Source organism: Chlorocebus sabaeus, chromosome 22 (genome assembly GCF_047675955.1).
Source record: "Chlorocebus sabaeus isolate Y175 chromosome 22, mChlSab1.0.hap1, whole genome shotgun sequence".
Classification (NCBI taxonomy): Eukaryota; Metazoa; Chordata; class Mammalia; order Primates; family Cercopithecidae; genus Chlorocebus; species Chlorocebus sabaeus.
Window position 1 is genome coordinate 45,932,071 of NC_132925.1, and position 25,906 is coordinate 45,957,976.

At 54.1% G+C, this 25,906-nt stretch overlaps 1 protein-coding gene across 1 annotated transcript in view; it reads right to left on the bottom strand.

Moving 5' to 3' along the window:
- UROC1 (urocanate hydratase 1) overlaps window positions 1-20,463 on the bottom strand; it is a 36,497-nt gene extending 16,034 nt beyond the window's left edge. Inside the window, exons 1-14 of the mRNA XM_038003448.2 lie at window positions 20,284-20,463; window positions 13,458-13,588; window positions 12,380-12,473; window positions 11,195-11,254; window positions 10,722-10,850; window positions 10,497-10,558; window positions 8,629-8,695; window positions 8,385-8,528; window positions 6,714-6,802; window positions 4,034-4,096; window positions 3,512-3,691; window positions 2,875-2,972; window positions 2,165-2,237; window positions 857-978 (exon numbers count right to left, since the gene is read on the bottom strand). Of these exons, the coding sequence (XP_037859376.2) occupies window positions 857-978; window positions 2,165-2,237; window positions 2,875-2,972; window positions 3,512-3,691; window positions 4,034-4,096; window positions 6,714-6,802; window positions 8,385-8,528; window positions 8,629-8,695; window positions 10,497-10,558; window positions 10,722-10,850; window positions 11,195-11,254; window positions 12,380-12,473; window positions 13,458-13,588; window positions 20,284-20,409 (1,438 nt within the window). The 5' untranslated portion in view covers window positions 20,410-20,463. The remainder of the gene's footprint in view (window positions 1-856; window positions 979-2,164; window positions 2,238-2,874; window positions 2,973-3,511; window positions 3,692-4,033; window positions 4,097-6,713; window positions 6,803-8,384; window positions 8,529-8,628; window positions 8,696-10,496; window positions 10,559-10,721; window positions 10,851-11,194; window positions 11,255-12,379; window positions 12,474-13,457; window positions 13,589-20,283) is intronic.
- Window positions 20,464-25,906: the final 5,443 nt, after the last annotated feature.

Sequence of the window (25,906 nt, forward strand, 5' to 3'; positions counted from 1 at the left end):
GGCTGGCAGCAGGGTGGGTACGGGCCCTAGAGATGTGAAGCACACAGCAGAGGCTGGTGACCCACACAGAAAAGCCACCCAACCTGCAGGAAAGCTGCAGAGAGACCAGGGTAAGAACTGCAACAACGGAGGAAGTGTCATAAAATAACCACAAAATAACAATGTCTGACCCACTCAACAAGAACAAAGGTTGGTTAAAAACCAGGCGGGCCATGTAGACATGGAAAAACACAACCCTCTGGCAGAACCAACACTCAGCATCAGCAAAACCCAGGATGAACATGGGGGACCCTGATGCAGAGGAGACCCTTGTGGACCTGGCAGGCGTGGAAGGTTGGCGGGAGCATGTGGAGGCAGCTTCATCACAGAAGGCAGCAAGAAGGAACTAGAAGCACTGCTGTCAGCACTGCCCTGGCCACGTGGAGGGGGAGGCTGGGTCTGAGGAGGACCGTGGCGTGCTGAGTGCTGCCCAGCAACCCTGGCCCCTGCCACTGCTGCCTGGCCACCCTAGCCCTGGACCATCCTGCTTCACCCACTTTGAAGGGCTTTCTGTCACTCACAGTCAGAGGTCCTCACTGGCAGAGCCCAGGACAGCTCTGGAGGGCAGAGGCTTGGTGGTGGGAACTGTGCCTCCATGACTGAGAATGACACTTGGGGACCAGGATCTTTGCAACTCACTCAAGTTTCTTTGAGTCCCTTTGTGTTGCCAGCTGAGCACCCACCAGACTCACAAAGTCATCTGCACCCGGGTTCCCTCCCAGAATTAGCTAGGTGGGCCTGCTATGGAAGCTTGTCGCTATGGAGGCAGGAGCTTTGGGGGCCACCCACCCATGGGCACCCCCACCAACAGCATCACCTCCATCAGCGATGGCTTTCTCCAGCACAGATGTGGCCAGTTCGTCTGTGACCGCCAGGTCCTGGGGGTCCCCCGATGTGCAGACCCAGCGGAAAGGTCCAAATCCCTGGGAGAATATGTCCCTGCAAGCACAGATGCCTCCTCACCCTGGGCCTGCTGGCTTGGGCGGGGGAGGGGTGCAGGTGTGAACATGCCAGGGAGGAGGGCTCAGCATCCAGAATTGGGGTGTGGAACCCCCTAAGCTGCCATTGGACAGAAAGTTCCAGGGGCCTCCCTGTCCCCTGTCTGTGTCCCAGTGCCCCCAGCCCTCCATCCCTGCCTCCTGGTTGTACCATCTCTAGCCACATGAACAGGGAGCCAGGACCTGGGCAAACAGAAATGCCCCCAATTGCTGTTACAGATGACAAGAAAATCTGTCGCCTAAAAGAGACAGTCACATTGAGAGGAGAGTCAACCTGGGGCGGTGGTCTTGGGGAATTTGGCCTAGGTGAGCTTATCTTCCCAGGAGGCAGGCTTCAGGGCAGGGCTGTCCTGGGGGGAGGATGCCGCGGCCTGGGCCCTCCCTGGGCTTCTGCACTTGCTAGGCCGGGGGCGCCTCCTCCTGGGCAGCCCTCCCTGTCCGGAGAGTGCCGGCTGCCAGTGCTCAGCCCCTCCCACCTCTGCACCCCACAGTGAGCCTGACGGTGAGTGGCATTTGCCTTTCACACCTCCATCTCTCTCTGGTCCCACGTGGCACCCACTGAGGACTGGCACGTCTTCCAAAAGTCATGTGGCCCCTCCCGCCCACAGCAGAAAGCCCAGGTTTCTCAGCCTCGCCCAGGCTCCTCTCTGGCTCCTGCCCTCATGCCCTGCTTGTCCTGGGCTGCTGGCCCTCCCCAGACCTGCTCCCCATGGCCAGAGAGGCCCACAACCCCCAGGGCCACAGCAGGTGCTGGGCTTCATGATCCAGCCATCAGCTGCCCACAAGGGCCTGTGAAGACACACCCATGAGGGCCTGTGAAGACACACCATTCAGTGGCAGGTGTTTGCCAGGAAGTGGCCTTGGCCCCTAGGGCCGGCAGCGCCCTGTTCTCGCTGAGGCCCTGCAGGAGGTGTCTCTCGTCTGGATTTCCTCCTCACCTGCCTGTCTGTGGTGGAAAACCCACGAACGGAGCCTAGCCACTTTGGGGTGGTGTGGAGGTCTCAGCTCATGACCTCAGGGGCAGTCAGAGGCTGAGGCTTCTCCAACCTAAATATCCAGGACCCAGACCCTGAAGGGGACAGGGGCAGCACTGGGCACACTAGATGTGGCAGCTGCCCGTCACTCACCCCATGATGTGCTGCACGTAGGAAGGGTAGCGGAACTCTGTCCTGCCAGCACCTTTCTTCTCCACATCCGCTCCTGTGGGCAGAGCCTGGACAGTCACCGCCCAAGGCAGGACACCCATGGCCACTCTAGATGGCAACTTAAACAGAGGGCCCAGTGGGAGGCTGGGGAAGGACCCGCGAGGTCTTTTTCAAGTGAAAGAAGAGAAAAGCAGGGGCAGCCGTGGCTGTCATGCTGTCATCTATGTGGCCGGGCGCAGGATGCATGTGCTTGCCATAGATGCCGCGTCAGCCTCCAGCGCGCCACAGCCCGCCACCTGCAGGGAGGTGGACAGGGTTGGGGGACTTCCCACTGTGGACACTGTGGCTTTTGAACCTCATGCCCCGTGAAAGAATTGCCCATTTTACGGAAGGAAATTTCCATCACGGAAAAGGAAACCTGCAGTTCTGGGACTGGAGCTTGCGCCTGAGTCTCGTACCTGCTCTCCTTACGGGACTTTATGTTCCTAAAGCACATGGAGAAACTGAGGCCCAGAGAGGCTGAGCCACCTGGCAGGGCCAGCATCCAGAAGGCCTGGCAGAGGCACAGCGAAGCCTCGGTGGGGATTAGCTGGGCCACCCGTGGCTGAGCCTCCGAATGAGGTGGGAGCCAGAGGCACTGGCCCAAGAGGCTGGGCCCAGGGTCGTGGCCCCTCCCTCCTCCTCCCTCCTACCTGCTCTCTGAGCCTCCAAGAGGAAGGCGTTGCCATAGTCCCAGAAGAAGAACTTCTCCTTGGCCAACCTGTTGATGGCTGAGACTTGCCTCCTCAGGCTGCAACAAGCCATGGGTCAGCACCACTGCTGCAAGGCCCTGGGGCCACCCCCACATGGCACACACAGCACCGCCTGCCATGCTGCCCGCCAACTTCCAGCCCTACTGCCTGGACTGCCCCTGCTCCTTGGGTTGGCCCCACCCACCGGGAATGCCCCTGCTCCTGTCATCTGTTTGGAACCTCTGCACCCTTCAAGGCCCAGCTGGCAGCTCCCTAAACAAGCATTTCCTGGTCCCCAACCCCATCAGGCCCTGGTGAAAAACAGATGCCCCAGAAAGGTCTCACACCCCAGCATCTACTCGGGCCATGCCGGGACTACACTGGGCATTCGACAAATGTCACTTCAGCTTGTCCCCCTGCACTGCTGAGAGGTAAGTGTGTCATGACTCCATCTGATGGGTGGAGGCAGAGGCTCAGAGAGGTTAATGTCTTGCCAAGGCCACACAGCTGGTTGCTGGAGAACCAGGTGGCGGCCAGAGCAGGACAAGGTGGTCTGCCCAGGCCAAATGCTTCTGCCACCCCCAACCCCGAGTAGCACCTTTCCTGGACCAGGTCCTTGAACACAGCAGGGTTGGAGGCCATGAGGCTCTGGGCCTCCGTGAAGCTGAGCTGCACGGGGTAGTAGCCGCCATTGAACGGGTTGTGGCAGGATGTCTGATCTGACCCCAGGTCCACCAAGCACTCCCCCGTCGTGTCCAATTCGTGGACCAGGCGCTCCCTGGGGAAGCCATGGGGTGGTCAGTGCAAGCCACACACAGACTGGGCCTAGAGTCTGGGGCCAGCCGGGTGGGGACCGTAGCACATTTTCCCACTCACAAATCCAGCAGGCACAGCCTGAGCCAGACCCTGCTTTCCCCTGGAAAGAGAACCTACGGGAAGGCTGTGGGCAGAGCAGGGACGGCCGCCCCAAGCTTGGGTAAGGGTGTGGGCCAACAAGGGTGGCGCTGAACTGAGGCTCGAAGCTTTGTGTCCCAGCAGCTCCTGGTCAGCACTGGGGTCTTTGCTCAGGGGGGCCCATCTGGGTTCTCAAGCTGGCTATCAACTCCCAACCCCCACTCACCAAAGCGCCACCACGTTGCCATGGTAACCAAGGCTGAGCACCTCTTTTCTTTTCCTTGCTTCCCTGGAAGGACACAAGAGCAGAACAGGTGCCCCCCGCACCTATGCATAGATGCCCCGGACACACCTGCACCCCAGCTGCACACAGGGGCAGACCCAGGAGGCCATAAGAGGTATCATGTGCAAGCGTGGGGACCATGGGGCTGGGCCATGAAGCATGCCTGCAGGACCCCGACTTTTGTTCAGGACACAAAACTATAAAGGGAAAACCCAGACCCAAATGCCCCAGATCAGAAAACCCACATGGCAGCGGCAAAACTGCCTGGGCGATCCATGGAATTCAGGTTATCGATGTGGGACCCCCACAGGGATCGTTACAGAACCCATCAAGGTGGCCTCAGAGTCTCAGGATTCACTAAAGATGATTCCCAAAAGTATTCGGAAAAATAGGACAAGAAAAATCAAAGCATATTTTGGGGAACAGAGGATTTGAACAGGACTTGCAGGTAGTAGAGGTATCAAAAAGCAGCAATACGCAGGGAAGCTGGTGTGGCCCCCATGAGAGAGCAGATTGACGCTCACCGGGAGTGGCCTGGAGAAGCCCGAGTGAGCCAGGCACCTCCCCTCCCCCAGGGGTGCAAGGTTGACAAGGTAGGAAAGGACACACAGTCCCAGGGCAGCAGGGAGGCCGGCCCAACCGGGGCTTGTTGCAATCGCAGTTGAACGACCCTGTGGGAACCGTGAGCTCCTGGGAGCTCAGGAGCTCACTCCATTCCCATGGGTCTTCCCCAGCTCAGGGGCTGCGGAAGTATGGCAGGCAGGTTGCTTGAAGCAGTTCCTTAAACTGATTTTGATGTATGTATATGTGTGTGTGTTCATGTGTGGATGTGCATGCATGTGTACATATATATGTATATATGTGTGTATATGCATATGTGTATGCGTGTGTGTGAGAATATACGTTGTGGGCATGTACGTGTGTTTGTGTGTCTGTGTGTGTTTATGGTGTGTGCCTGTGTCTGTGTGTTTATGTGTGTGTGTTTGTGTGCACCTGTATGTTTATGTGTTTGTGTTATGTGTGCTGTGTGTCTCTGCACGTTTATGCATGTGTGCATGTGTTGTTATGTGTATATGTTTCTGTGTTTGTTACATGCATGTTTGTGTGTGTGTTTACGTGCATATGTGTGTGTTGTGTGTGTATGTTTTGTGTTTGTGTGTTTATTTATACGTATGTGCATTGTGTGTTGTATGTGCATGTGTGTGCATATGTATTGTGTGTTTATGCATGTTTGTGTGTATGCATGTGTGTGTTGTCTGTATTTATGTTTGTGCATGTGTTATGTGTTTATACTTGTTTGTGTTTGTGTGTGCATGTGTGTATGACTATGTCTGTGCTTATGTGTGTGTATGTGTGCGTTTCTGTGTGTGCATGTGTGCACTCTGTGTGTGCCTGTGTGTGCATGCATGTACTGTGTGTCTATGTTTATGTGTGCATCTGTGTGTGTGTTTATGTGTGTCTTGTGTGTTATTGTGTTATGTGTCTGTGTGTTTATCTGCATGCATGTGTTGTGTGTGTTTGTGTGTGCAAGCATGTGTGCATGTGTGTGCTGTGTTCTCTGTGTATGTGTGTGTGTTTATGTGTGTCTTTATGTATATATGTGTGTCTGTGTGGCTACATGTATGTGCATGTGTTTTGTGTGTGTGTTTATGTGTGTGTGTGTGTACATGCACACAGTCAGGATGCTAAACAGCCTGAATAGGGATGGGAGTTAGGTCAGGGAAGCTTCTCACAGCACACCTGGAGTGTGGAATTTCTTCTATCATTGACGAAAAATTATCTGAGAGTTCTAAAGAGGGTACAATGTGGTTGGATTGGTATTTTAGGATGATCTAGGTCAAAATAGTTCACTGCATCATTTCTCAAATTTTGTTTACATTTTCATCAGAAACAGCTTTTAAGCCCCTGTGGAGATTCTACTCGAAGCCAGGTGGGCAACCAGTGCACCAATGTGTCTTCCTGTAACAGGACTCTGCTCTGCACAGTAAATTAATTGAGAGGATGCTTCAAAAGTGGCATCAGAGCAGGAGCCCCCAGGGCAGTCTTCCCACCATCCCACTGAAATACTTCTGAAGACTTTGCCTGGGGGTGAGGCAGAGAAACCCACTGACCACCCCTCAGCGCCATGGGCGAAGCTCTGCCCTGGAGCACAGGGAGGGAGTGTACGCCTCGAAGGCTTGCCACTGCAACAGCACAGGGCAGCCCCTATCACAGGCCAGGCGGTTCTGCGAGCCCACACAGCAGGGAAAAGAAGACACGTGCTTCGCAGAACCAGGGCGGAGCATGGGAGCCCCAAGAAGTCTGCCCAAAGCCTGTCAGAGCCAAGTGTCTGAGCACCAAGCCCGCAGCCCAGTGGCTGCCTTCATGCCGGCAATGACGGAATGTTGGAGGCCCTTCCAGAGGCTTCTGCCCTATCACCACCCACGGCTCAGCCCTTGTGTGCATGTGCGCACGTGTGTGCATGTATAGGTACATGTGCATGTATGTGTGGTGCCCACATGTGGCCATCTGTCGGGCATTAAGCAGGCCCTACCAGGCTGCCCCCTGGGGGTCCTCTTGTGGTCTCCTGCTGCTGTGTGTCAGGTTACCTGTCAGGTGTCTGGAGTTACGCTTGGAACTGTACCTGAGCCTCTGGATGCAGCGGTCCAAACTGTCAGTCACTTCCATCAGCCAGCCCTGCTTGTGGCGTTTCTCAAGGGCTGATTTATCCACCTGGGGCCATGAGACATGGGGACACCCAGTTACAAATCTTTCCTAAGTGTATCATCCTCAACTAGGAAGGCAACATCTCCCATAGGTCCCTTGCTTTTCTATAACACAGTCTCAGGGAAGACACCACAAGCTGACCTCCCTCTATTTATTCCTTCTCCCACCTCCCTTATCAGCAGAACCCAGGTAGGGGTTCAGGGTGACACAGTTCAGCCCCAGGAGATAATCTACATCCAAGCTAATCACAAGGACCTGTCCACTATCTCCATCCTCCCTTGCGGATAAGAACATCGATTTCATCTAAGACTAACCAACAAGATAAAAGAAGGGGTTTGGAGACATGACTTTCCTGATAAAATAGAGTTGTAGCAGCCACTTCCTTTCTCACCTCTTCCTGTCTTGAACATGGATAGGATGGCTGGGGTGGGGGGCAGCAATTGTTTCTACAAGGGAATCCCAAGGAAATCTAGAGATATTAGCATCATTGAGCTGCCAAACCAATGCCAACACTGTTGGTTACATGAGAAAAATAAAACCCTATTTATACAAGCCACTGTAGGTAGCTTTCCTGTTACCTGCAGCTCAGTGCACTCCTAACAAGCACAGGTATGTATGATGTAGGTTTGGCATCAACTGAGTGCAAATTCCACTGGCACCTATCACCAAGGCTTGCCTCAAGGCTCCTTGCCTCCTCCACTTCCGACTTCCCTTCCTCTCCTTAGCACTCACCAAAGAAAGATGAGAGCCTGCTATAGTTGGGATATATTTGTCCCCCAAACCTCATGTTAAAATTTGATCCCTGGTGTTGGAGGTGGGGCCTGGTGGGGGGTGTTTGGGTCATGGGGCAGCTTCCTCATGAATGACTTGATGCAGTCCTTGCAGTAATGACTGAGTTCTTGCTCTGTTTGTTCCTACAAGAGCTGGTTGTTTAAAAGGTCCAGTACCTCCCTCTCCTCTCCCTGCTCTCCCTCTCTCACCATGTGACCCATCAGACCCCCTTCACCTTCCACCATGAGTGGAAGCTTTCGAAGACCTCAACAGAAGCAGATGTGGGCACCATGCTTCCTGTACAGCCTGCAGAACTGAGTCAAACAAACCTCGTTTCTTTATAAATTAGCCTCAGGTGTTCCTTTATAGAAACTCAGATAACTAAGATGGGGGCCACTGAGGGAAAGCTGCCTGTACTCACCTCTATGGAGGGTGACCTGTCTGCCTCCCCACCTGTTCAAGGTGGGGAGTCTATGAGTTCATTTATTCTCACACATTCATCCCTCCCATCTGTATTCCAGGGATGTGATGGGATACAGGAAAGCTACACCCATAAATAGATGGTCAGAGTCTTGTGGGAGGGCAGCCGACAGGCATTACCCATGCAGGGTGATGGGCACTTTGAAGGCAGGAAGCTTACATCGCCACGGGAACCCACCCAGTGAGGTCCAGTGGGGCTTTGCGGAGGAGGCAAGGGTGGGCTGGGCAAGGGAGGATGAGAAGAGGGGGTCTGTAGTGTAAGCGATCCTGGAGGAAGGAGGGAGGGAGGGAGGAAGGGAGGCAGGCAGGAGCGAAGGCTAGGAGCCCCCCAGCTCACCTCTGCTATCACACCGATGCACCCCACGATGACCGCAGCCTTGGCCTGAGCCCCACTCATTCCACCGAGCCCAGAGGTGACAAAGACCTTCCCAGCCAAGTCCTCGATGCCCAGGTACCGACGCGCAGCATTCAACACGGTGAGCTGCAGGGAGAAAAGGTAGGGGATCACTGCCCACTTGCAGCCCGCCCCCTCCACCGCCCATACTGGGACGCCCACAGCCAGGCGTGGCCCCATCTCTCACCACAGTGCCGTGGACGATTCCCTGGGGACCGATGTAGCAGTAGCTACCTGCTGTCATCTGGCCGTACCTGACCACAGGGAGAGAAGCCAAGCCCAGGGCTCAGCCAGTGCCAGGCCCAGGTCCTCCCAGTCACTCCCTTTAGGAGGCTGAAAATTAGTATTTACCCAAGAGGCATTAATATATTATCCTTTACATAAAATATATAGAGAGAACAGACAACACAAGAAGGCTATGGACACCCTTGTCCCCTCTCGCCTCCCAGACATTTTACAAGCAGATTTTGTTCTGTTAAGAACTGTAGTGTAATTGGTGAAGAATTGCTTTGGGGAATATCTGGCTGTATGGACTCCAGCTGGACGTGCACAGCATGCCCACATTACATGCTTATGTCAGGCAGAGACACACACAAGGATGTTCACCGCAACTTTACATGCAGGGGCCAAGACCTGAAGCTGCCGAGATGCCCCTCCACCGAAGACGAGAGAAGTGAGCGGTGGCCTATGTGACCCATAAAACACCACATGGCAGAGAGGGTCAGGGCCCTGCACTGTGCCATGGAAGCAAGTCAGATTGGGAGGCAAGAGGGTTAAATAAATTAGTGCAATTGAACATTGCAGGTAAAGGAAGAATGCGTGAGATCTGCTTCCTGAAATACAGCAGTCTTCTAGCTCTCTTGTGAAGGTGGGAAAGGCAAGGCACAGAGGCCGGCCCCAGTGGTCTAACCACCTAAACTGCCAAGTCCACTTGCATAGAAAGTGTTTGGAGGAACACAGGAGACACTGTCAACTGGAGAATCTAGGATGGAGAGGGATCTCCTTTTCATTGCAGCTCCATTTATAATGCTTGATGAAATACTTTGCATTGCCGGCCACTGTGGCTCATGCCTGTAATTCCAGTAATTTGGGAGGCTGAGGTGGGCAGATCATCTGAGGTCAGCAGTTGGAGACCAGCCTGGCCAACATGGTGAAACCCCATCTCTACTGAAAATAGAAAAAAGTAGCTGGGCATGGTGGCACATGCCTGTAATCTCAGCTACTTGGGAGGCTGAGCCAGGAGAATCACTTGAACCCAGGAGGCAGAGGTTGCAGTGAGCCGAGATCGCACCACTGCGCTCCAGCCTGGGCAATAAGAGCGAAACTCCGTCTCAAAAAAAAAAAAAAAAAAAAAAAAAAAAAAAAAAGAAAAAGAAAAAAAAGGAAAGAAAAAGAAATAGTTTGCCTTATCTCTGTAACAAATGAAAAGCTTTCATTCCTTGAGAGGGGGCGTGAGAGATTTCTCCAGGGCACTGGCAGCATTCTGTGCCTAATGGTTTTGGTTGCACAGATGCACACTTTGTCAGAACCCGAAATGTGGTGCACATAAGATGTGTGCATCTCATTACATGCAAGTTTCACCTCAAAAGAAAAAAAACTGTAAACAAATATTGACTTCCAGTCAGTAATATTTACAATTGACTTTGAGATGCATACACAAAAAAAAAAACCCCAAAAAACAAGTCAAATGAATGGATAGGCAGAGGGACAGATAGACAGCCACATGATAAAGTAAGTATGGTAAATAGCACATTCATCACAAAAATTCAGTGGTATTCACTGTAAATTCGGTCAATTTTCTGTATGTTTGAAATTGTTCATAATAAAATGTGGGAAAAAGCAGGATCTAAAATTGTAGGTTCTCTTGCATTCAAGAATATAAAATTTGTAAGCATACACATAAAACTACTAGGGAATACGTAAAAATAAAATCAATTATGCTACAGTTCTGTGACTATGTCTTTCCAAACTTGTATTTAATATCACCATTTTGCTTTATAATGACCCATGGTTAACAGGGAAACACCGTGTAAATAGACTGAAATAGTGACTTACATTGTAACCCCCAAGGCAAAGAGCTTCTCATACTCCATCCTGGAGGAGTAGTTGGGAATGACCTGGAAAAGAGGATGGGGGCAGACAGAGGGGCTGAGGTCTTGGAGGGTGAGCACAGAGCCCAGGGGGTGACGCACAGTGTTGGGGCACTGGGCTTTCTTTCTGGTGTCAGCACCCTCTCTTTGGAGCCCTGGGCAGGTGCTGTGCCCGCTGCTGAGGACCCACCATCCCATTGGTGATGACGAGCCGGGGGGCGCTGCGGCTGCTGGGGAAGAGGCCGAGCGGGTGCCCACTGTACATGACCAAAGTCTGCTCCTCTGTCATCTTCGACAAGTAGAACATGGTCAGCCAGAACTGGGGGAGGAGCAGAGCGTGGGGATTCTGTCAGCGGAAGCAGCACCCCACGCCCAGCCCCGCACCACCGTCCACGCCCAGCCCCGCACCACCGTCCACGCCCAGACAGCTCCCGCAGGCCCCCAGGTCTCCATTCCACTCCAGTGGCCCTGGTGCCTCCCTCAACACCACCTCGCCCATTCCTATAACCTGAAATTTCCCCACACAGTCTACAATGCTGGCGCCTCAGGCACCAGGGAAGCAGAGGCCTGCATCCTGAGCCATGGGTTTGTAAGCTCCTAGGCCAGAGGACCAGACTAGGGGAAAGGCCAGGGGTGGGGGTGAGGTCACACGGTGCGCAGTACCTGAGCCCAGTTGCTGAACACCTGCCCATTTCCTCCATAGGTCACCAGCTCCTGGGGAAACTGAGGAAGACGCAGGGTCATCTGAGATGAAGGCCTGCGAAGGGCCTATGGAATCGCAGACAAGGAGAAAAAGGGCCCCCATCCCCTGGGGGCCCAATGGGGCAAGGAGAGAAGCCAGAAGGGTGAGGCCCAGAGACGGACACATCTGCAAGAACACCAGCCCCGGCTGCGACTGGAGCAAGGGCTCAGCTTGGGGTTAGGGGCGGATCTGGGTCTGGGGTCACAGTGGGAACTCAGCCTGGGGTCAAAGGCTGGGTTGATCTGTCACCAGGGCCTGGGGCCAGGGCCAGGGTTTAGGGCGTTCCCACCTACTAGGCGAAGTGGTCACATTCTGGCAACATATCTCCCCCAAGGAATGCAGGGACACACCCCAGAGACATTCCATTCTCAAATGTGGGCAGCTGCTCTGTAGACTGGCTCAGGGTGCCCAAGACAGGCATAAGGGGCCAGATCCATGCTACCCAATATGGTGGCCACCAGCCATGCGTGGCTTTTCAGCTCTGCTCCTTGCATAGATACATCCTGATTTCAAAGTCTCAGGATGAAAACAATGTAAAATATCTCATTAATAATGTTTATATAGATTACATATTAAAATAATAATATTTCGGAGCTGGGCGTGGTGGCGGGTGCCTGTAGTCCCAGCTACCCAAGAGGCTGAGGTGGGAGGAACGCTTGAGCCCTGGAGGTTAAGGCTGCAGTGAGCCAAGATCAAGCCACTATACTCCAGCCTGGGCCACAGAGTGAGACCCTGTCTCTCTAAAAAAAAAAAAAAAAAAAAAAAAAAAAAAGTAAAAAGTAAAATAATAATATTTTTGATATATCAGGATGAATAAAATAGAGTGTAAATTTGTTTATTTTTACTTTTTCATGTGGCTGCTAGAACATTTAAAATTGGACATGTGTCCACTGCAGCCACAGTGACGTCCTGGTTTTGAGGCTGTACTACAGCCACGGATGCCACCACTGGGGGAGGCCGAGGGAAGGGCCAGGGACCTCTCTTACTAGCTTTGCAACTTCCTGTGAGTCTATAATTATCTCAAAATTAAGAGCTTGAAAGCATGATGCGTGTGTCTCGCGTTTTGTTTCTGCTGGACAGTGCTGGGCGGTTTCCCTGGCTATTACCTGGGCCACGGCGGGATCCAGGTTGTTCATGATCATATGCATGATGGCGGCGGCCGCTTTCGTCTGGCAGGGGTACTGCTCAACCGGGTAGGCCCTGCAAGGGAAAGCCCAACCGCCAGGCTGCCCTTCCCGCCAAAGCATAGCATCTAGCCTGGCCCGCCCAGCCCCTGGCCGCTCAGGCAAGGCTAGCCGGACCTGGGGCCTGCAGAACTAGCTAGGAACATACAGTGGGGGCTCCAGAGCCACTAGGGCTGAGGGAGGTGGTGTTCAGGCCCCGACCCACCCTGCTCTCCCTCCCTACTTGGCACACTCCACCTGGGAGACAGCTGCTGGCAAAGCAGAACTGATGACTGCTCTCCAGAAGCCTCTCCCTCTGGGTAAGCAGAGTTTATTCATTTGTTCTTTCATTAATTCAACAAACACTTTTGGGCACCAATTCTCCAGCCGGTGCCAGGCTCGGAGGTACTGGCTGGAGTGAGGAACGTGGCTCCTACTTTAAAGGGAACAACCCTGGGATGACTCAAGGCAAGCCTGGGCTGCTGGCACCTTCAAGAACAATAACTGCAGATATGCACACCCAAGCCCCACTCCAGAACTGCTGGGTCTGAAATTGGGGTAAGACCTGGCAGCCTGTGTTCCCACAAGGCCTCCAGGGGTGCTGTGCACACTGTGGCTTGAGATCCTCATCGAGATCGTGAGGTATTTGAAGTCACTGCCAGAGCTCCCCAAAGCTCTCCCTGCCCTCTGGCAGAACAAAAAGCCATGGTTTTTAAAAGAGGTTTTGTGTACAATTTGGCTCCAGAATTGCACAGGACTGGCTGCTCAGGACAGATGGGCCGGGCCTGAGAGTCCTGAGAAGCTGCCCCCATTTTCTGGCAGGCTCAGGGGCTGCAGCCAGCACTGGGCTCCAGCTCCCGAAATGACAACACCGAATCTTCTCTCCCCTGCCTCCTAGTCTGGACAGACTGGGTTTCCCCCTCACTGCCCACTCTCGCGTTGTTCCTGGCCCCCAGCACAGTCCCTTGTGGGAGCTGCCTGCCCCTCTGGGTCCCTTTGAAGCTGTGCCCACAAGGCTGACCTCATTTCAATGTCGGGGCAAAACCGGTACATGTAGATGTGCCCATACAGTTGCAGCTCCTGGGCAAACTCTGGGGCCAGCAGCTCCTGGACATCCGCGGGGAAGTAGCGCAGGGCGTTCCTCAGCGCCAGCTGGGGTGGGAGAGCAGAGAGGCAGTGGGGGCTGGGGGTCCAGACCCAGTGTTCTGAGGCCTGGTGATGGGCCATCCTCCTTCCAAATGGATTTGCCTTTGCTCCACTTAGAAGCCTGTTGCCCACCCAGAGACCGTCTATTCTCACCCCGGGCCCATCTACAGTGTCACCTTCCGCAGAAAGCCTTCCCTGATTGCCCCCTCCTGCCCCTTTCATGAAGGCAGACTGATCCCTCTCTCTTCTTGCTTATGGTGAACCACTCCTGTTCTGGGAATGGTGCTGCTTACCCCCAGGCAGGGACCAGAGAGGGGCCTGCCCAAGGCTTGTGGCTATAGTGTAGGATGCAGAGGCTCCAGCGGGGAGAGTAGACCCCACATAGCCTTAAGTACCCTGTGCAAGTGCAAGCACATACAAGAAAAAGCCGTCAAAAGCAACATATATTTACACACACGCATGAACTCTTTTGATTGTGAGCCACAGGAAGCAATTCCTATGGCTACCCAGATACATACACCTATTCTCCATGCAACAAGAACAAGACTCAGCCTTCCCACATGGGTTCTAATACATCCATCCTCTTCTAGCTCCTTTCATTTCACTTTCAAATCAGCACTGCTGCACTTCCTCAACTGCTTTCGCAGCCTGCTGGTAGGCGGTAGCTGCAACCTGAGACCACTGTCCTCGCTATTCTAAAGGCAGTGCCAGCCTCGGCCCTGGGGCTTGCCGGGACATTTTACTCATATGCTAGACAAGGAGGACCCCTTTCATAATCAGTTGCGTCAAATGCATTAGAAACATTGTTCAGGTAATTACATAGCTCAAAAAGTACAACAAAGGTTCTGTGAAAATTAGTGAATTTAAAATCGTGTCAGTTGCTGGAAATGACTTGGCCGTTCTTAAAGGTGAAATGTGTAAGAAGCTCAGTCTGTTCTGAAATGAAGCACAAACTTGTGCCCTTTTTCCAAATCTGAAATACAGCCCCAAAGCTCTGTCTGCCACATTTTCCCCTTGTAGAAAATTTCCATTTGCTAACCATTGAATTTTTCTTTATTGCTGAAATTCAGTAATTTGGCCTAGATATGTCTTTGTGTTGATTATTCTATATCAAGGTTTTTTTTTTTTCTTTCCAGGATAAACTGCCTTTTAATCTGCAATTTCATGTTTTTATTTAGTTATGAAAGTTGTCTTCTATTTTTTGCTGAATGCTTCACCCCCTGTATCTAGAGTTACCTAATAGGCATGCAGTAAATATTCTGTTCAGTGGGGAAGAAAGGCTCACTCTCACTGGCCTGGATGTAATCCTCCATGCCTCAGACAGGAGGCAGCACTCAGCACTCAAACAAGACCGTGGGGGCTCACACAGGTCATGTGACCGGAACTCTGGAACTGTAGGAGAATAAATATGTGCTGTTTTAAGCCACTACACTTGTGGCGATTTATTATAGCAGACGTGGGAAGCTAATACAGGCAGTAACAGAACCCTGCCTCGGGCATCAGGGCACCTGTGCCAGGCACACGCCTGTCCTGCATGGTGGCTGAGCACCGAAATGAAAGGATGCCAGCCTGCAACGCTGTTCAGCCCACAGAGCAGGGTGTGTGTGTGTGTTCAGCCTAGGACTTACTTTCATTCTAACCTGGCAGTCAGCTTGTGGGGCAGTAGCTCACTTTTAAACCTCACCCACATGAAAGTTTCTGACTGTCACTATTTCTGCCAGAAATCATGGCCACTATCCAAATGGCTTGGCTTCATCTGAGTCACTCCTGTTCCTGCACCCCCCTAGTGCAGGCTTCATCAGGGTCCCCACCAGCTCTAAGCCGAGGCTGCGTTGAGAGCCAGGAGCTGCAGCCAGACTTCCTGGGTGCGGACAGCACTCTGGGTTGCATGGGCTGCAGTGGCTCTGCAAGGCTGCTGTGGCACAGGCCTGCCACGTGGCACATGCCCATTGCCAATCTCTGCTCTTTCCCCATCTATAAAGTGGGCATAATAACAGTATCCCCCTCAGAGGACTGCCTTGGAGACTCAATGAACTGAGGTACTTAGAATAGCCCCTGGCACACAGAAGTGTGTGTGAGTGCCTGGTTGTCAAAACTGTCATCTCCCACACTTGTGGGCCACCATGCTGCCCGTTTTTTCTTCCAGCTGGGCCTCTGCCCTCCCCACTCCTCTGGGACCTCCATAGAAGCCTTTACACTCTGTGGGGGGCATAGTTAAGCAGCAGGTATGCCCCTTTTCAGAAACCTTCATGGGGTCCCTATTACCCATTTGATAAGGCCATGCTGTTCCTGGAATTTAGAGTCCTCCATCAGCCGGCTGGGTCTGGCTCTCCAAGCTCAACACCAAGCCCCAGCCTGCAAAGAACCTCCTTCACTCTGACACACCTCAGATAGCTCCGTCTCCACATTTGTGCACACTGCCTCCCCTTGTCTCCAAATGGCCTTTCTTCTTTCCCAGGCTAAGAACCTTGCCCAAGCTGCCAGAGCCACCTCTTCCAAGAAGTCCTCTCAAGTTCCTCCTGCCGGTTGAAATCTGATGGGATGTTTGTTAGGGCTCCGAGTGCAACTCTCATTCATTCAGCAAACATCTGCTGCTGTCACTGGAGACCTGGAAATGAACCCGGTGGAGTTCTGCCCTCAAGAAGTTCAGGAGGGGAGTACATGGGTAGTGATGGGGACACAGACGCCGGCCATCTTCGGATCTGCTATTGGATGCCCGGCACAGGCGCTGTGGGTGGGGTGGATTTGGAGGAAAGGTCACCAGCACAAACTGCACATGGCGGGAGGTACTGAGGACATTTCTAACATGGGAACCGCTTCAGTTGTGTGACTGAAGTTTCCCTGTGCATAGTGAGAGCTGTGTCGGGCGCATGCTGAGAGTGTCCTGATTAACTTGGCAAAGGGAGGCCCCGCTCCAGTCGTAGAGCTCCGTTAAAGATGAGCAAAGAATGACGCACACGTTAGTTCATCCAAAGAATGAAACACTACGCAGCCATTCAAAGACGGGACCCTCTAAATGCACCAAGAAAGAGCAACCTGAAAAAAACCTAACGTGTATAGCCGCTTCTGCTTGTATTTTTAAGAGGGTTCACAGACGTCTTCTGCACTGCATAGATGCATAGAATGTGTTTCTGAAATTCTTGAGTAGTTTTCAGTAAAGAAAGAGTACGAGGAAAGTCTATAAAACCGTGTCACCTACTTTATTTCATTTGGTCTCCTCCACAATCCCCTGGTGTCACTGTTTTCATCTTCAGCTTACAAATGCCAATAAATAAATAAATAAATAAATAAATAAATAAATAAAAGGCTATAGTGACTTCAGAAGGTGAACTGGGGAATTTACACTTTTATACATTCGACTTCTTATCTCATAAAATTGTCTTCAAATACGTATGTTAAAGATCAACGAAACATATTTAAATAAAAAATAGAAGGCAAGCCACAGGACTCAGGGAGCCGCCCATAGACCTCAGACCTGCACCCGCTCCTACTCCAAGGGCTTCCTGACCTTCAAGCAAAGAGGGACATAACCCAGCAAAGCCCAGGTGGCCACTCCTCCACCTGGAGCCACCTTCTCCCAACACAAGATACCCCGGGAGCTGATCACAGCCACGTGGAGCTGATCACAGCCATGTGGAGCTGATCACAGCCACGTGGAGCTGATCACAGCTACAGGGCGCTGCAGGGGATGTGCAGGCCACAGGGCCCTCCCTGAGCTCCAGGGTGAAGGTCGAGGCATTGGTGCCCAGCAGGGAGGTGACCAAGGGGAAGAAACATTAACAACACCTGGACAACTGGGAGATGGGCCAAGGGGAGCAAAGGGGCAGGACCACCTGCTTGCAATCTGCTCCTGAGTACCCACCACCTACCTGCCCCACTCCAGGACCCACCACTTACCCGCCTCCCCAGCATCTGACACTACCCTCCCCTGGCCCCCAGTGCCCAACACCTACCCTCTCCCCATCTCCCAGCACCCACCACCTACCCTCTCCCACCCCCAACACCCACCAACTACCCTCCCCCTGCCCCTGAGTACCAAATACCTACCCTCTCCGCCCCCAATGTCCATACCTACCCTCCCTTATACCCCAGCGCCTGCCATCTACCCTCCTCCTGTCCCCCAGCGCCTACCACCGACCCACTCCCCATCACCCCAGCACCCACCACATATCCTTCCCACAACTCCCAGCACCCACCACCTATCCTCCCAACTCCCCAGCACCCACCATCTACCGTCCCCTGACCCCCAGTGCCCACCACCTACCCTCCCCAATCCCATCACCCACCACCTACCCTCCTCCCACCCCAGCCCCCACCACCTACCCTCCCACCACTCCCCAGCACCCACCACCTACCCTTCCCCACCCCCACCACCCACCACCTATCCTCCCAACTCCCCAGTGCCCACCACCTACCCTCCCCAATCCCATCACCCACCACCTACCCTCCCCAATCCCATCACCCACCACCTACCCTCCTCCCACCCCAGCCCCCACCACCTACCCTCCCACCACTCCCCAGCACCCACCACCTACCCTTCCCCACCCCCACCACCTATCCTCCCCCACTCCCCAACACCCACCACCTACCCTTCCCCACCCCCACCACCTACCCTCCCCCACTCCCCAACACCCACCACCTACCCTCCCCCCACCACATCACCCACCACCTACCCTCCCCCCACTCCCCATCACCCACCACCTACCCTCCCCCATCCCATCACCCACCACCTATCCTCCCCAATCCCATCACCCACCAGCTACCCTCCTCCCACTCCAGCCCCCACCACCTACCCTCCCACCACTCCCCAGCACCCACCACCTACCCTTCCCCACCCCCACCACCTATCCTCCCCCACTCCCCAACACCCACCACCTACCCTCCTCCCACCCCTACCCTCCCCCCACCCCAGCACCCATCACCTACCCTCCCCCCACTCCCCAGCACCCACCACCTACCCTCCCCCATCCCATCACCCACCACCTATCCTCCCCAATCCCATCACCCACCACCTACCCTCCCACCACTCCCCAGCACCCACCACCTACCCTCCCCAATCCCATCACCCACCACCTACCCTCCTCCCACCCCAGCCCCCACCACCTACCCTCCCACCACTCCCCAGCACCCACCACCTACCCCTCCCCATCCCATCACCCACCACCTATCCTCCCCCACTCCCCAACACCCACCACCTACCCTCCCCCCACCCCTACCCTCCCCCCACCCCAGCACCCACCACCTACCCTCCCCCCACTCCCCAGCACCCACCACCTACCCTCCCCCATCCCATCACCCACCACCTATCCTCCCCCCACCCCCACCACCCACCACCTACCCTCCTCCCACCCCACCACCCACCACCTACCCTCCCCCACTCCCCAACACCCACCACCTACCCTCCCTCCACCACCTACCCTCCCCCACCCCAGCACCCACCACCTACCCTCCCCCCACTCCCCAGCACCCACCACCTACCCTTCCCAACCCCCACCACCCACCACCTACCCTTCCCCACCCCCACCACCCACCACCTACCTCTCCCCACTCCCCAGCACCCACCACCTACCCTCCCCCATCCCATCACCCACCACCTATCCTCCCCCCACCCCACCACCCACCACCTACTCTCCTCCCAACCCCTACCTCCCCCCTCCCCCCAGTGCCCACCACCTACCCTACCCTGCTGGCCCCTCCCCCATTTCCTTTTCCCTCCAGCGCCCGCTCCACCTGCCCCCAGTGCCATACTCCCACAAGGATCTCCAGCATCCTCCTAGCCCCCCAACTCCCCTCCCCTCCCACCCCCACCAACCTGCTTCCCCTTTTCCCCTTCCCCAGCGCCAGCTCCCCGCTGAGTGACCCCTACTGTCCCCACTGCGTCCTGTTAGGCCTCTGTGGGTGGCTCCAGGAAGGTCCAGGGGGCTCTGGTGCAAAGGGTGGCTGTCTTTTTCTGGGGAGGTAGGATTCCTCTTTTAATCTTTATGCTTGTTTGCAGTTTCCACTTCTCTACTGTTTCTGAAATTCTTGAGTAGTTTCCAGTAAAAAGTAGGAGGAAAGCCTATATAACCATGTCACCCACTTTATTTCATTTACTCTTCTCCACAATCCTCTGGTGTCACCATTTTCATCTCAAGCTTACAAATGACAAAAGGGAGGTTCCCAGACAGGGTGTCGCTGGCAAGCGTGCACCATCCCTGGCCTGCTTTGCTGTTAGGTGAGGGGATACTGGCCCTAGCCCATCTTTCCTTAGCATCCGACTGCCGGCTACAGGGTTCAGCCATGCAGCTGAAAGTTCTCTGGAGATTTGGGGAAGGGACATTTGCAAATGAAAACAAGAGCTGACCTGTGTGCAAATGTTCTGCGTGCTGGGGCAGACCCGGTGCTGGGTGTGCGACACTTCACACCCGCCCAGGGCCTCCTCCCACTGGCGGTGGCCACAGTGCCACCACTGACCGGCTGCTGACCTTGAGCCTCAGGGTCCTCATCTGTAAACAGGCACAGTGATCCTGCACCCAACGGCGGCTGCACCCAAGAGACAGAGTCCACCATGCATTGCACCCGCACCAGCTGGAGCCTCTGGAGTCCAGGGTGGGCGGCTGAGCAGCTCCCACTGGAGAGGGCAGGAAGCCTGGATGCTCACTATGGACCACCTGGAGGATGCCTAGAGGCCAAGGCCTCAGGAGCACAGGCCCACTGCTTACCTGTTTCTCCGCAAGGCTGAGGCCGGGGGTCCTGACTGGGGCATGGGGCACCCCAGCCTGGCGTCCCCGGTTCTCTGGGAGGGGCCGCAGGGGCAGGCCAGAGCACAGCACCTGGAGGCTGGACATGTGTAGCTGAGATGGAGGTAGAGGCCAGCACTGTGGGGAGACTAGGAAGAAACTGGCAGATAAGGCCCAGCAGGGCGGGGACCTCCAGACACAGGGCCACCTCCTCCAGTCCCTCATTGGGTGCCTGGCCTATGCAGGGAGTCATGTGCAGGTCGGAGGGTCACTGGCCTCAGGCAGGGCACTTGCAGTGCTGACCTGGGGAGGGCAGTGCTCTGCAGGAGGGCAGGCTTCACGATGGGGAGGGGGCTGGGCCCACTTCCCCTTCCAGGAGGGCTGTGCTGTCCAGGACAGCTTTAGGGGGTGGGAGGGGCTCTAATACTGGGGTGTGCTGTGGCAGCCCTCAGGGCACCACACCAAACATTTGATGTTGATGATGAGGAGATGGGGAGCCATGTGACACTGAACTGGGCAGAGAGTGTAGATCCCCTCCTCCTGCTACCTCCTGCTGGGGGGTGGAGTGACAGGTGGAGCGGGAGCCCCCAGCAGCAGGTATGCCCTCCTTGGCTCCCACTGGAGGGCACACAGCTGTACCACTTCCCAAAGCTCTTTTTGAAAGACCTGCCTGAGGGATGACCCTCATCCCCAAATCTGTTAACAATCTGCCAGAAAGTACTCTTTATGGGCCCTATACTACTGATGGAGAAACCAAGGCCCAAGTCTCCCTCACACAGCCAAGAAGTGGCCGAAGTTGAATTCCAGCAGTCCTGGGGAAGCGACACACCTGGGTGTACCCGGTGCAGAGCCTGACCAGCCCTGTGGCCTTTGGCCATGTCCTGTCCACACAAGTGGGTGGCGCCGGACTGCTTGGCCGTAAGGGGGCAGAGCGCCATTAGGCAAGCCCCAGTGCAGGGCCCACTCAGCTGCCTTCTGAGTGTTTGCTCCTCTGAGAGCATCCTGTGGGTCAGCCCTGAGGGTTTTGTTGCCCCCATTTTAAGGATGAAGAAACAGGTGGAGAGAAGGATGGGACTTGCCCAGGGTTACACAGCCAGTCATAGGGGGAGTTCAGACTGGAACCCTGAGGACCCAGAGGTCTGGCCCTAGCACCCTCCCATCCACACTGGCCGTTTTGTGGCACAGGGAGGGCGCCCTTAATGGGGGTGATGTGAGACTGTGATAGAATAAGAAACAGGCTTTGGTCTCTTCCTTGTTCCTGCCACAAAGCTCCTGAGGCCCTGGTAGATAGAAACTCTAGGAGAATCTTTTGTTCTAACATTTGGTCTTTGACCCTGGTTCCTGACACAGAGCTCCTAAATCTGTTGGAATTTCCTGGGTGACAGGAGCGGAGCCCTTTTGTTCTAATGAGGGAACTCTTGGCAGATCCCTGATATCCTCAGGATGGGGGCTGGTTGACAAGGGAACCAACCTGCGATTAGAGGGTTGGAACTTTCAGCAGCCCCCTGACTTTGGGGAGGAGAGAGAAGCTGACGGTTGAGTTGATCACCAAAGGCCAATGATTTAGTCAGTCGTGTAGGTCATGAAGCCTCCCTAAAAACCCAAAAGGACAGGGTTCAGAAGAGCTTCCCAACAGCTGAGCACAGGCAGGTTCCTGGAAAGGGGCATGCCCAGAGAAGGATAGAAGATCTGTGCCTCTTCCCCACACCTCATCCTGGGCATCTTGTCCATCTGGCTGTTCGTCTATATTCTTCGTAATGTCCTTTATAAGAAACAAGTACACATCAATAATAAAGTGTTTCTCTGAGTTTTGTGAGCCACAGTAGCAAATTAAATGAACCCTGGAAAACCCAGTTTATAGCTAGACTGTGGTCAAAACCACAGTCCATAGACCACAACCCGTGTTTGCAGCATCTGAAGTAGGGGGTGATCTTGTGGGACTAAGCCCTCAACCTGTGGGATCTCATGCCATCCCCAGCAGGTGGTATCAGAGGTGAGCTGACTGGGACACCCAGCTGGAGGAGACACCCAGCTGAAAAGCTGGCTGCTGGAAAAAGCCCACATATACTTTGGTGACTGGGGTGCGTCATGTTGTATGAATGAAGAAGGAAAAGGTTTGTTTTCATACTGGGCTTGTGGCATCTCTGCTCCTCACCAGCTGGGGCCACCTGGGACAGAGCATGCAGAAAGGTGCTCAGGCTTAAGCATCCCACACTCAGTCCTTCTTATGCCAGGTGCTGTTGCAGGCCCTGGGAACAGAGTGCACAAGACAGAAGTTGTACGGCCTGGATGCCAGTGGCCAGCACCTTCGGCTGCCTTCTCAAGGGTGCCTTCTGGTGACCCTGAGTGTCCTCTTCCCACTCAGAGGGCAGCTGCAAGGGAGAATTAGCAGCCCCTCCCCACCTGCCCAGGGAGCAGCCCCTAAGCACGTAGGTCCCTTGCCCCTCAGGGTGGGGAGACTGCTTCTCAGTCAGCTGCTTCCCATGCCCAGCTCACCTTGCACTCCCCAACAGACAGAGCCTCAACAAACTGCACTGAGACCTGGTCCCAGGGCCCACTGCACAGGAGGCCCCGCGTCTCACGGCCCAAGAGCAGCCAGAAATCCAGCAGGTTTTCTGAAATCTCCTGAGTTTTAAACATCAGCAACCAATTTGAGAAACGGTGAACATTGTGCAGAAGTTATGCTGATGGCATCCATGTTACATCCCAACTGGGCTACTGCACTGTGGTTCTGCACGATCTCAGCACTAGGGGAAAGTGGGTAAAGGGGACACGGGATCTCTCTTCCTTACAACTGCACACAAATCTAGTGACCCCAAAATAGTTTAATTAAAAACAAACATTGCCTAACTATTTAAAAGTATGAAGATCTTGGCTGGGTGCGGTGGCTCATGCCTGTAATCCCAGCATTTTGGGAGGCTGAGGCAGAAGGATCACCTGAGGTCAGGAGTCTGAGACCAGCCTGGGCAACATGGCGAAACCCCGTCTCTACTAAAAGCAAAATTAGCCGGGCATAGTGGTGGGTGCCTGTAATCTGGCTATTTGAGAGGCTGAGGCAGGAGAATTGCTTGAACCTGGGAGGCGGAGGTTGCAGTGAGCCGAGACCGCGCCACTTCACTCCAGCTTGGAGAAAAGATAAAAAAAAAAAAAAAGAGAGAGGGAGAATGCAGATCACAGAAGTTAAATATGGCAGGCTGCTAGGTTCAAACAACCCTGGCTACACCACTCTCTAGTTGTGTCCTTGGGTAAGTTACCGAGCCTCTTGGTGCCTCAGTTTCCTCATCTATAAAATGAAAGTCTATTATGTACCTCATAGGATGCATCTGAGGATCACATGAGATAACACGCATGGAGGGCTTAGAATAGTGCCTCGCACAGGACACGCGCCAGACAAGATGAAGTATTATTTTTCTAACGGTTTCCTCCACGAGGAAAAAGCATCATCTCTCACAGAGACAGCTCTGGCTCCTCCGGGTCCCCACCTCCTCCCTGCCTCCCACAGAGCAGCAGAGGTGGCGTCTGTGATTCAGCTGTTCTTCACGGATGGCTTCCCTCTGTGCTTAGAAAACCCTACCTGTGGGATCTGGACTCCCTGTCTGCCTCTCTGACTTCACCCATTCACCCTCGCCCACTCCAGAGCCTCCCTGCTGCTCCTGGGACAGGCGGTGGTGGTTCTAAAACATGCCTGCAAATTCTCGGGCACTGCTGGTTGGTGTGGCCCCACTCCTGGGTCTGGTCCAGCCTCAGCGATTTTCGGGTAACTAACAAAAGGCAGCCCCAAGCCAGGTCAGAAAATGGCCAGGCTCTATGGGAGTAGCATACCGGGCCCCAGGTCGGAGGGTGCCCCGAGGAGGTCTGGAGGCCAGAGGGTGGCCCAAGGAGACTCACAGGCTGCAGGGTGCCCCCAGAATGACCCCAGGCCAGAGGGTGCCCCGAGGAGGTCCCAAGGCTGGAGGGTGCCCCAGGAGGCCCCCAGGATGAAGGGTGCCCTGAGGGGATCCTTGCATCACTGCTTAGCAGAACTCCCAGACGGACACCACCTGCCAGTGTGAGCAGTGGGACACTCGACCAGGGTGAGCCTCCCAGTGATGCAGTGCCAGCTGCCTTCTGACTGCAGCAGCCTGAGACTCCCATGAGAAATACTTAGCCAAGCCCATGCCCCAATTCCCGATACACAAAATTGTGAGCAAAATTTAAATGGTTGTCTTAAGCGGCCAAATTTTAGGGCAGTTTGTTACCTAGCAACAGCAACTGGAACATCACCTCAGGGCCTTTGCAATGGTACCTGCTGGCTTCTGCTTCCTGGAGTCACATCTCTGCTCCAATGCCACCTCCCCGAGGCCTGCCCCAGCACCCTCCTTACACCGGACACACTTCCCATCCTGGTACCTGCTGTTCTCTTCACAGCAGCATTCACCGCGCTCTCTCTTTATCCCGATTTTCCGTGCTTCCCATCTGTAATGGAAATGCTGTGAGGGCAGACACTGCAGGAGTCTCACCCTCTCCACGCGGACCTCAGCACGGAGTGGGTGTTCTGTAACTGTCGAATGAATGAATGAATGCGAGTCCCTGGGAGAGAGCGTCTTCACAGGGAAGCCCTCAAGGCCCCGGGCGTCTAGCCAGGCATCTGCACCCTCCCATCCCAAGACCCAAGACCATCTCTTCCTCTCTCCAGGGACCCCATCTCCAGGGACATCTCCGGATGAAGGGCTGAGATGTTATTCCCAACTTTGACCACCAGGTGGCAGCACATAAGGGCAAGGAGCGCTGAGGATTCCAGACAGGCAGTGGGGCCAGGGAATGCCAGTCTGGGGAAATTTGGAAGGCACCTTTGGATGCGAGTTAGGTCCGGCAGGGAATGCAGATGACCTGGAATCCCTGGGTCTTGGGCCAGTCTGGGGGTGGGCTGGAGGCTCTCCAAGGCCAGGAAAGTCATGATAAGAAGCTCTGGCTTACTGTGAATGGGGACTCCCACCTCTCTGTCCTTTGAGGCCATCATCACCATTTAAAGCTGTATCTCAGAATCAGCAGAACTATTATTTGCTTAATATTCTTCCTTAAATAGATCTTCCACAGCTTAAATAAATGTAATAGGAAGAAATTTTTATTTCACAACTGTAACAGAAACCAGTCATTTGCCAGAAACAGGCAGTAACCATAAACAAGTTAATTACTAACATCAAATACTTACCTGGCCCTCACTGAGTGCCAGGCACTGTTGCAAACATTTCCTGTATCTCATTTAATCTTCACAGCAGTGAGGTTTAGGATTACCCCCCTGTACAGGGAAATAGGGCACAGAGAGGTGCGGTGACTTTCCTAATCTCCCACAGCAGTAAGTGGTACCAGGTGGGTTTGGAGTCACCAGATTTTTCGAAAGCAGTTTAACAACTGGAGCTTAGGGTGTGGAATAATAGACACTGGAGACTTGGAAGGGTAGGAGAGTGAGTGGGGTGGGAGGGATAAGGAATTATTTAATGGGTACAATGGACATTATTTAGGTGATGGTTACACAGAAAACCCAGACCTCACCACTGTATAATATATTCATGTAACAAAACTGCACTTGTGTCCCTTACATTTATACAAAAAAACTCCAAAAAAC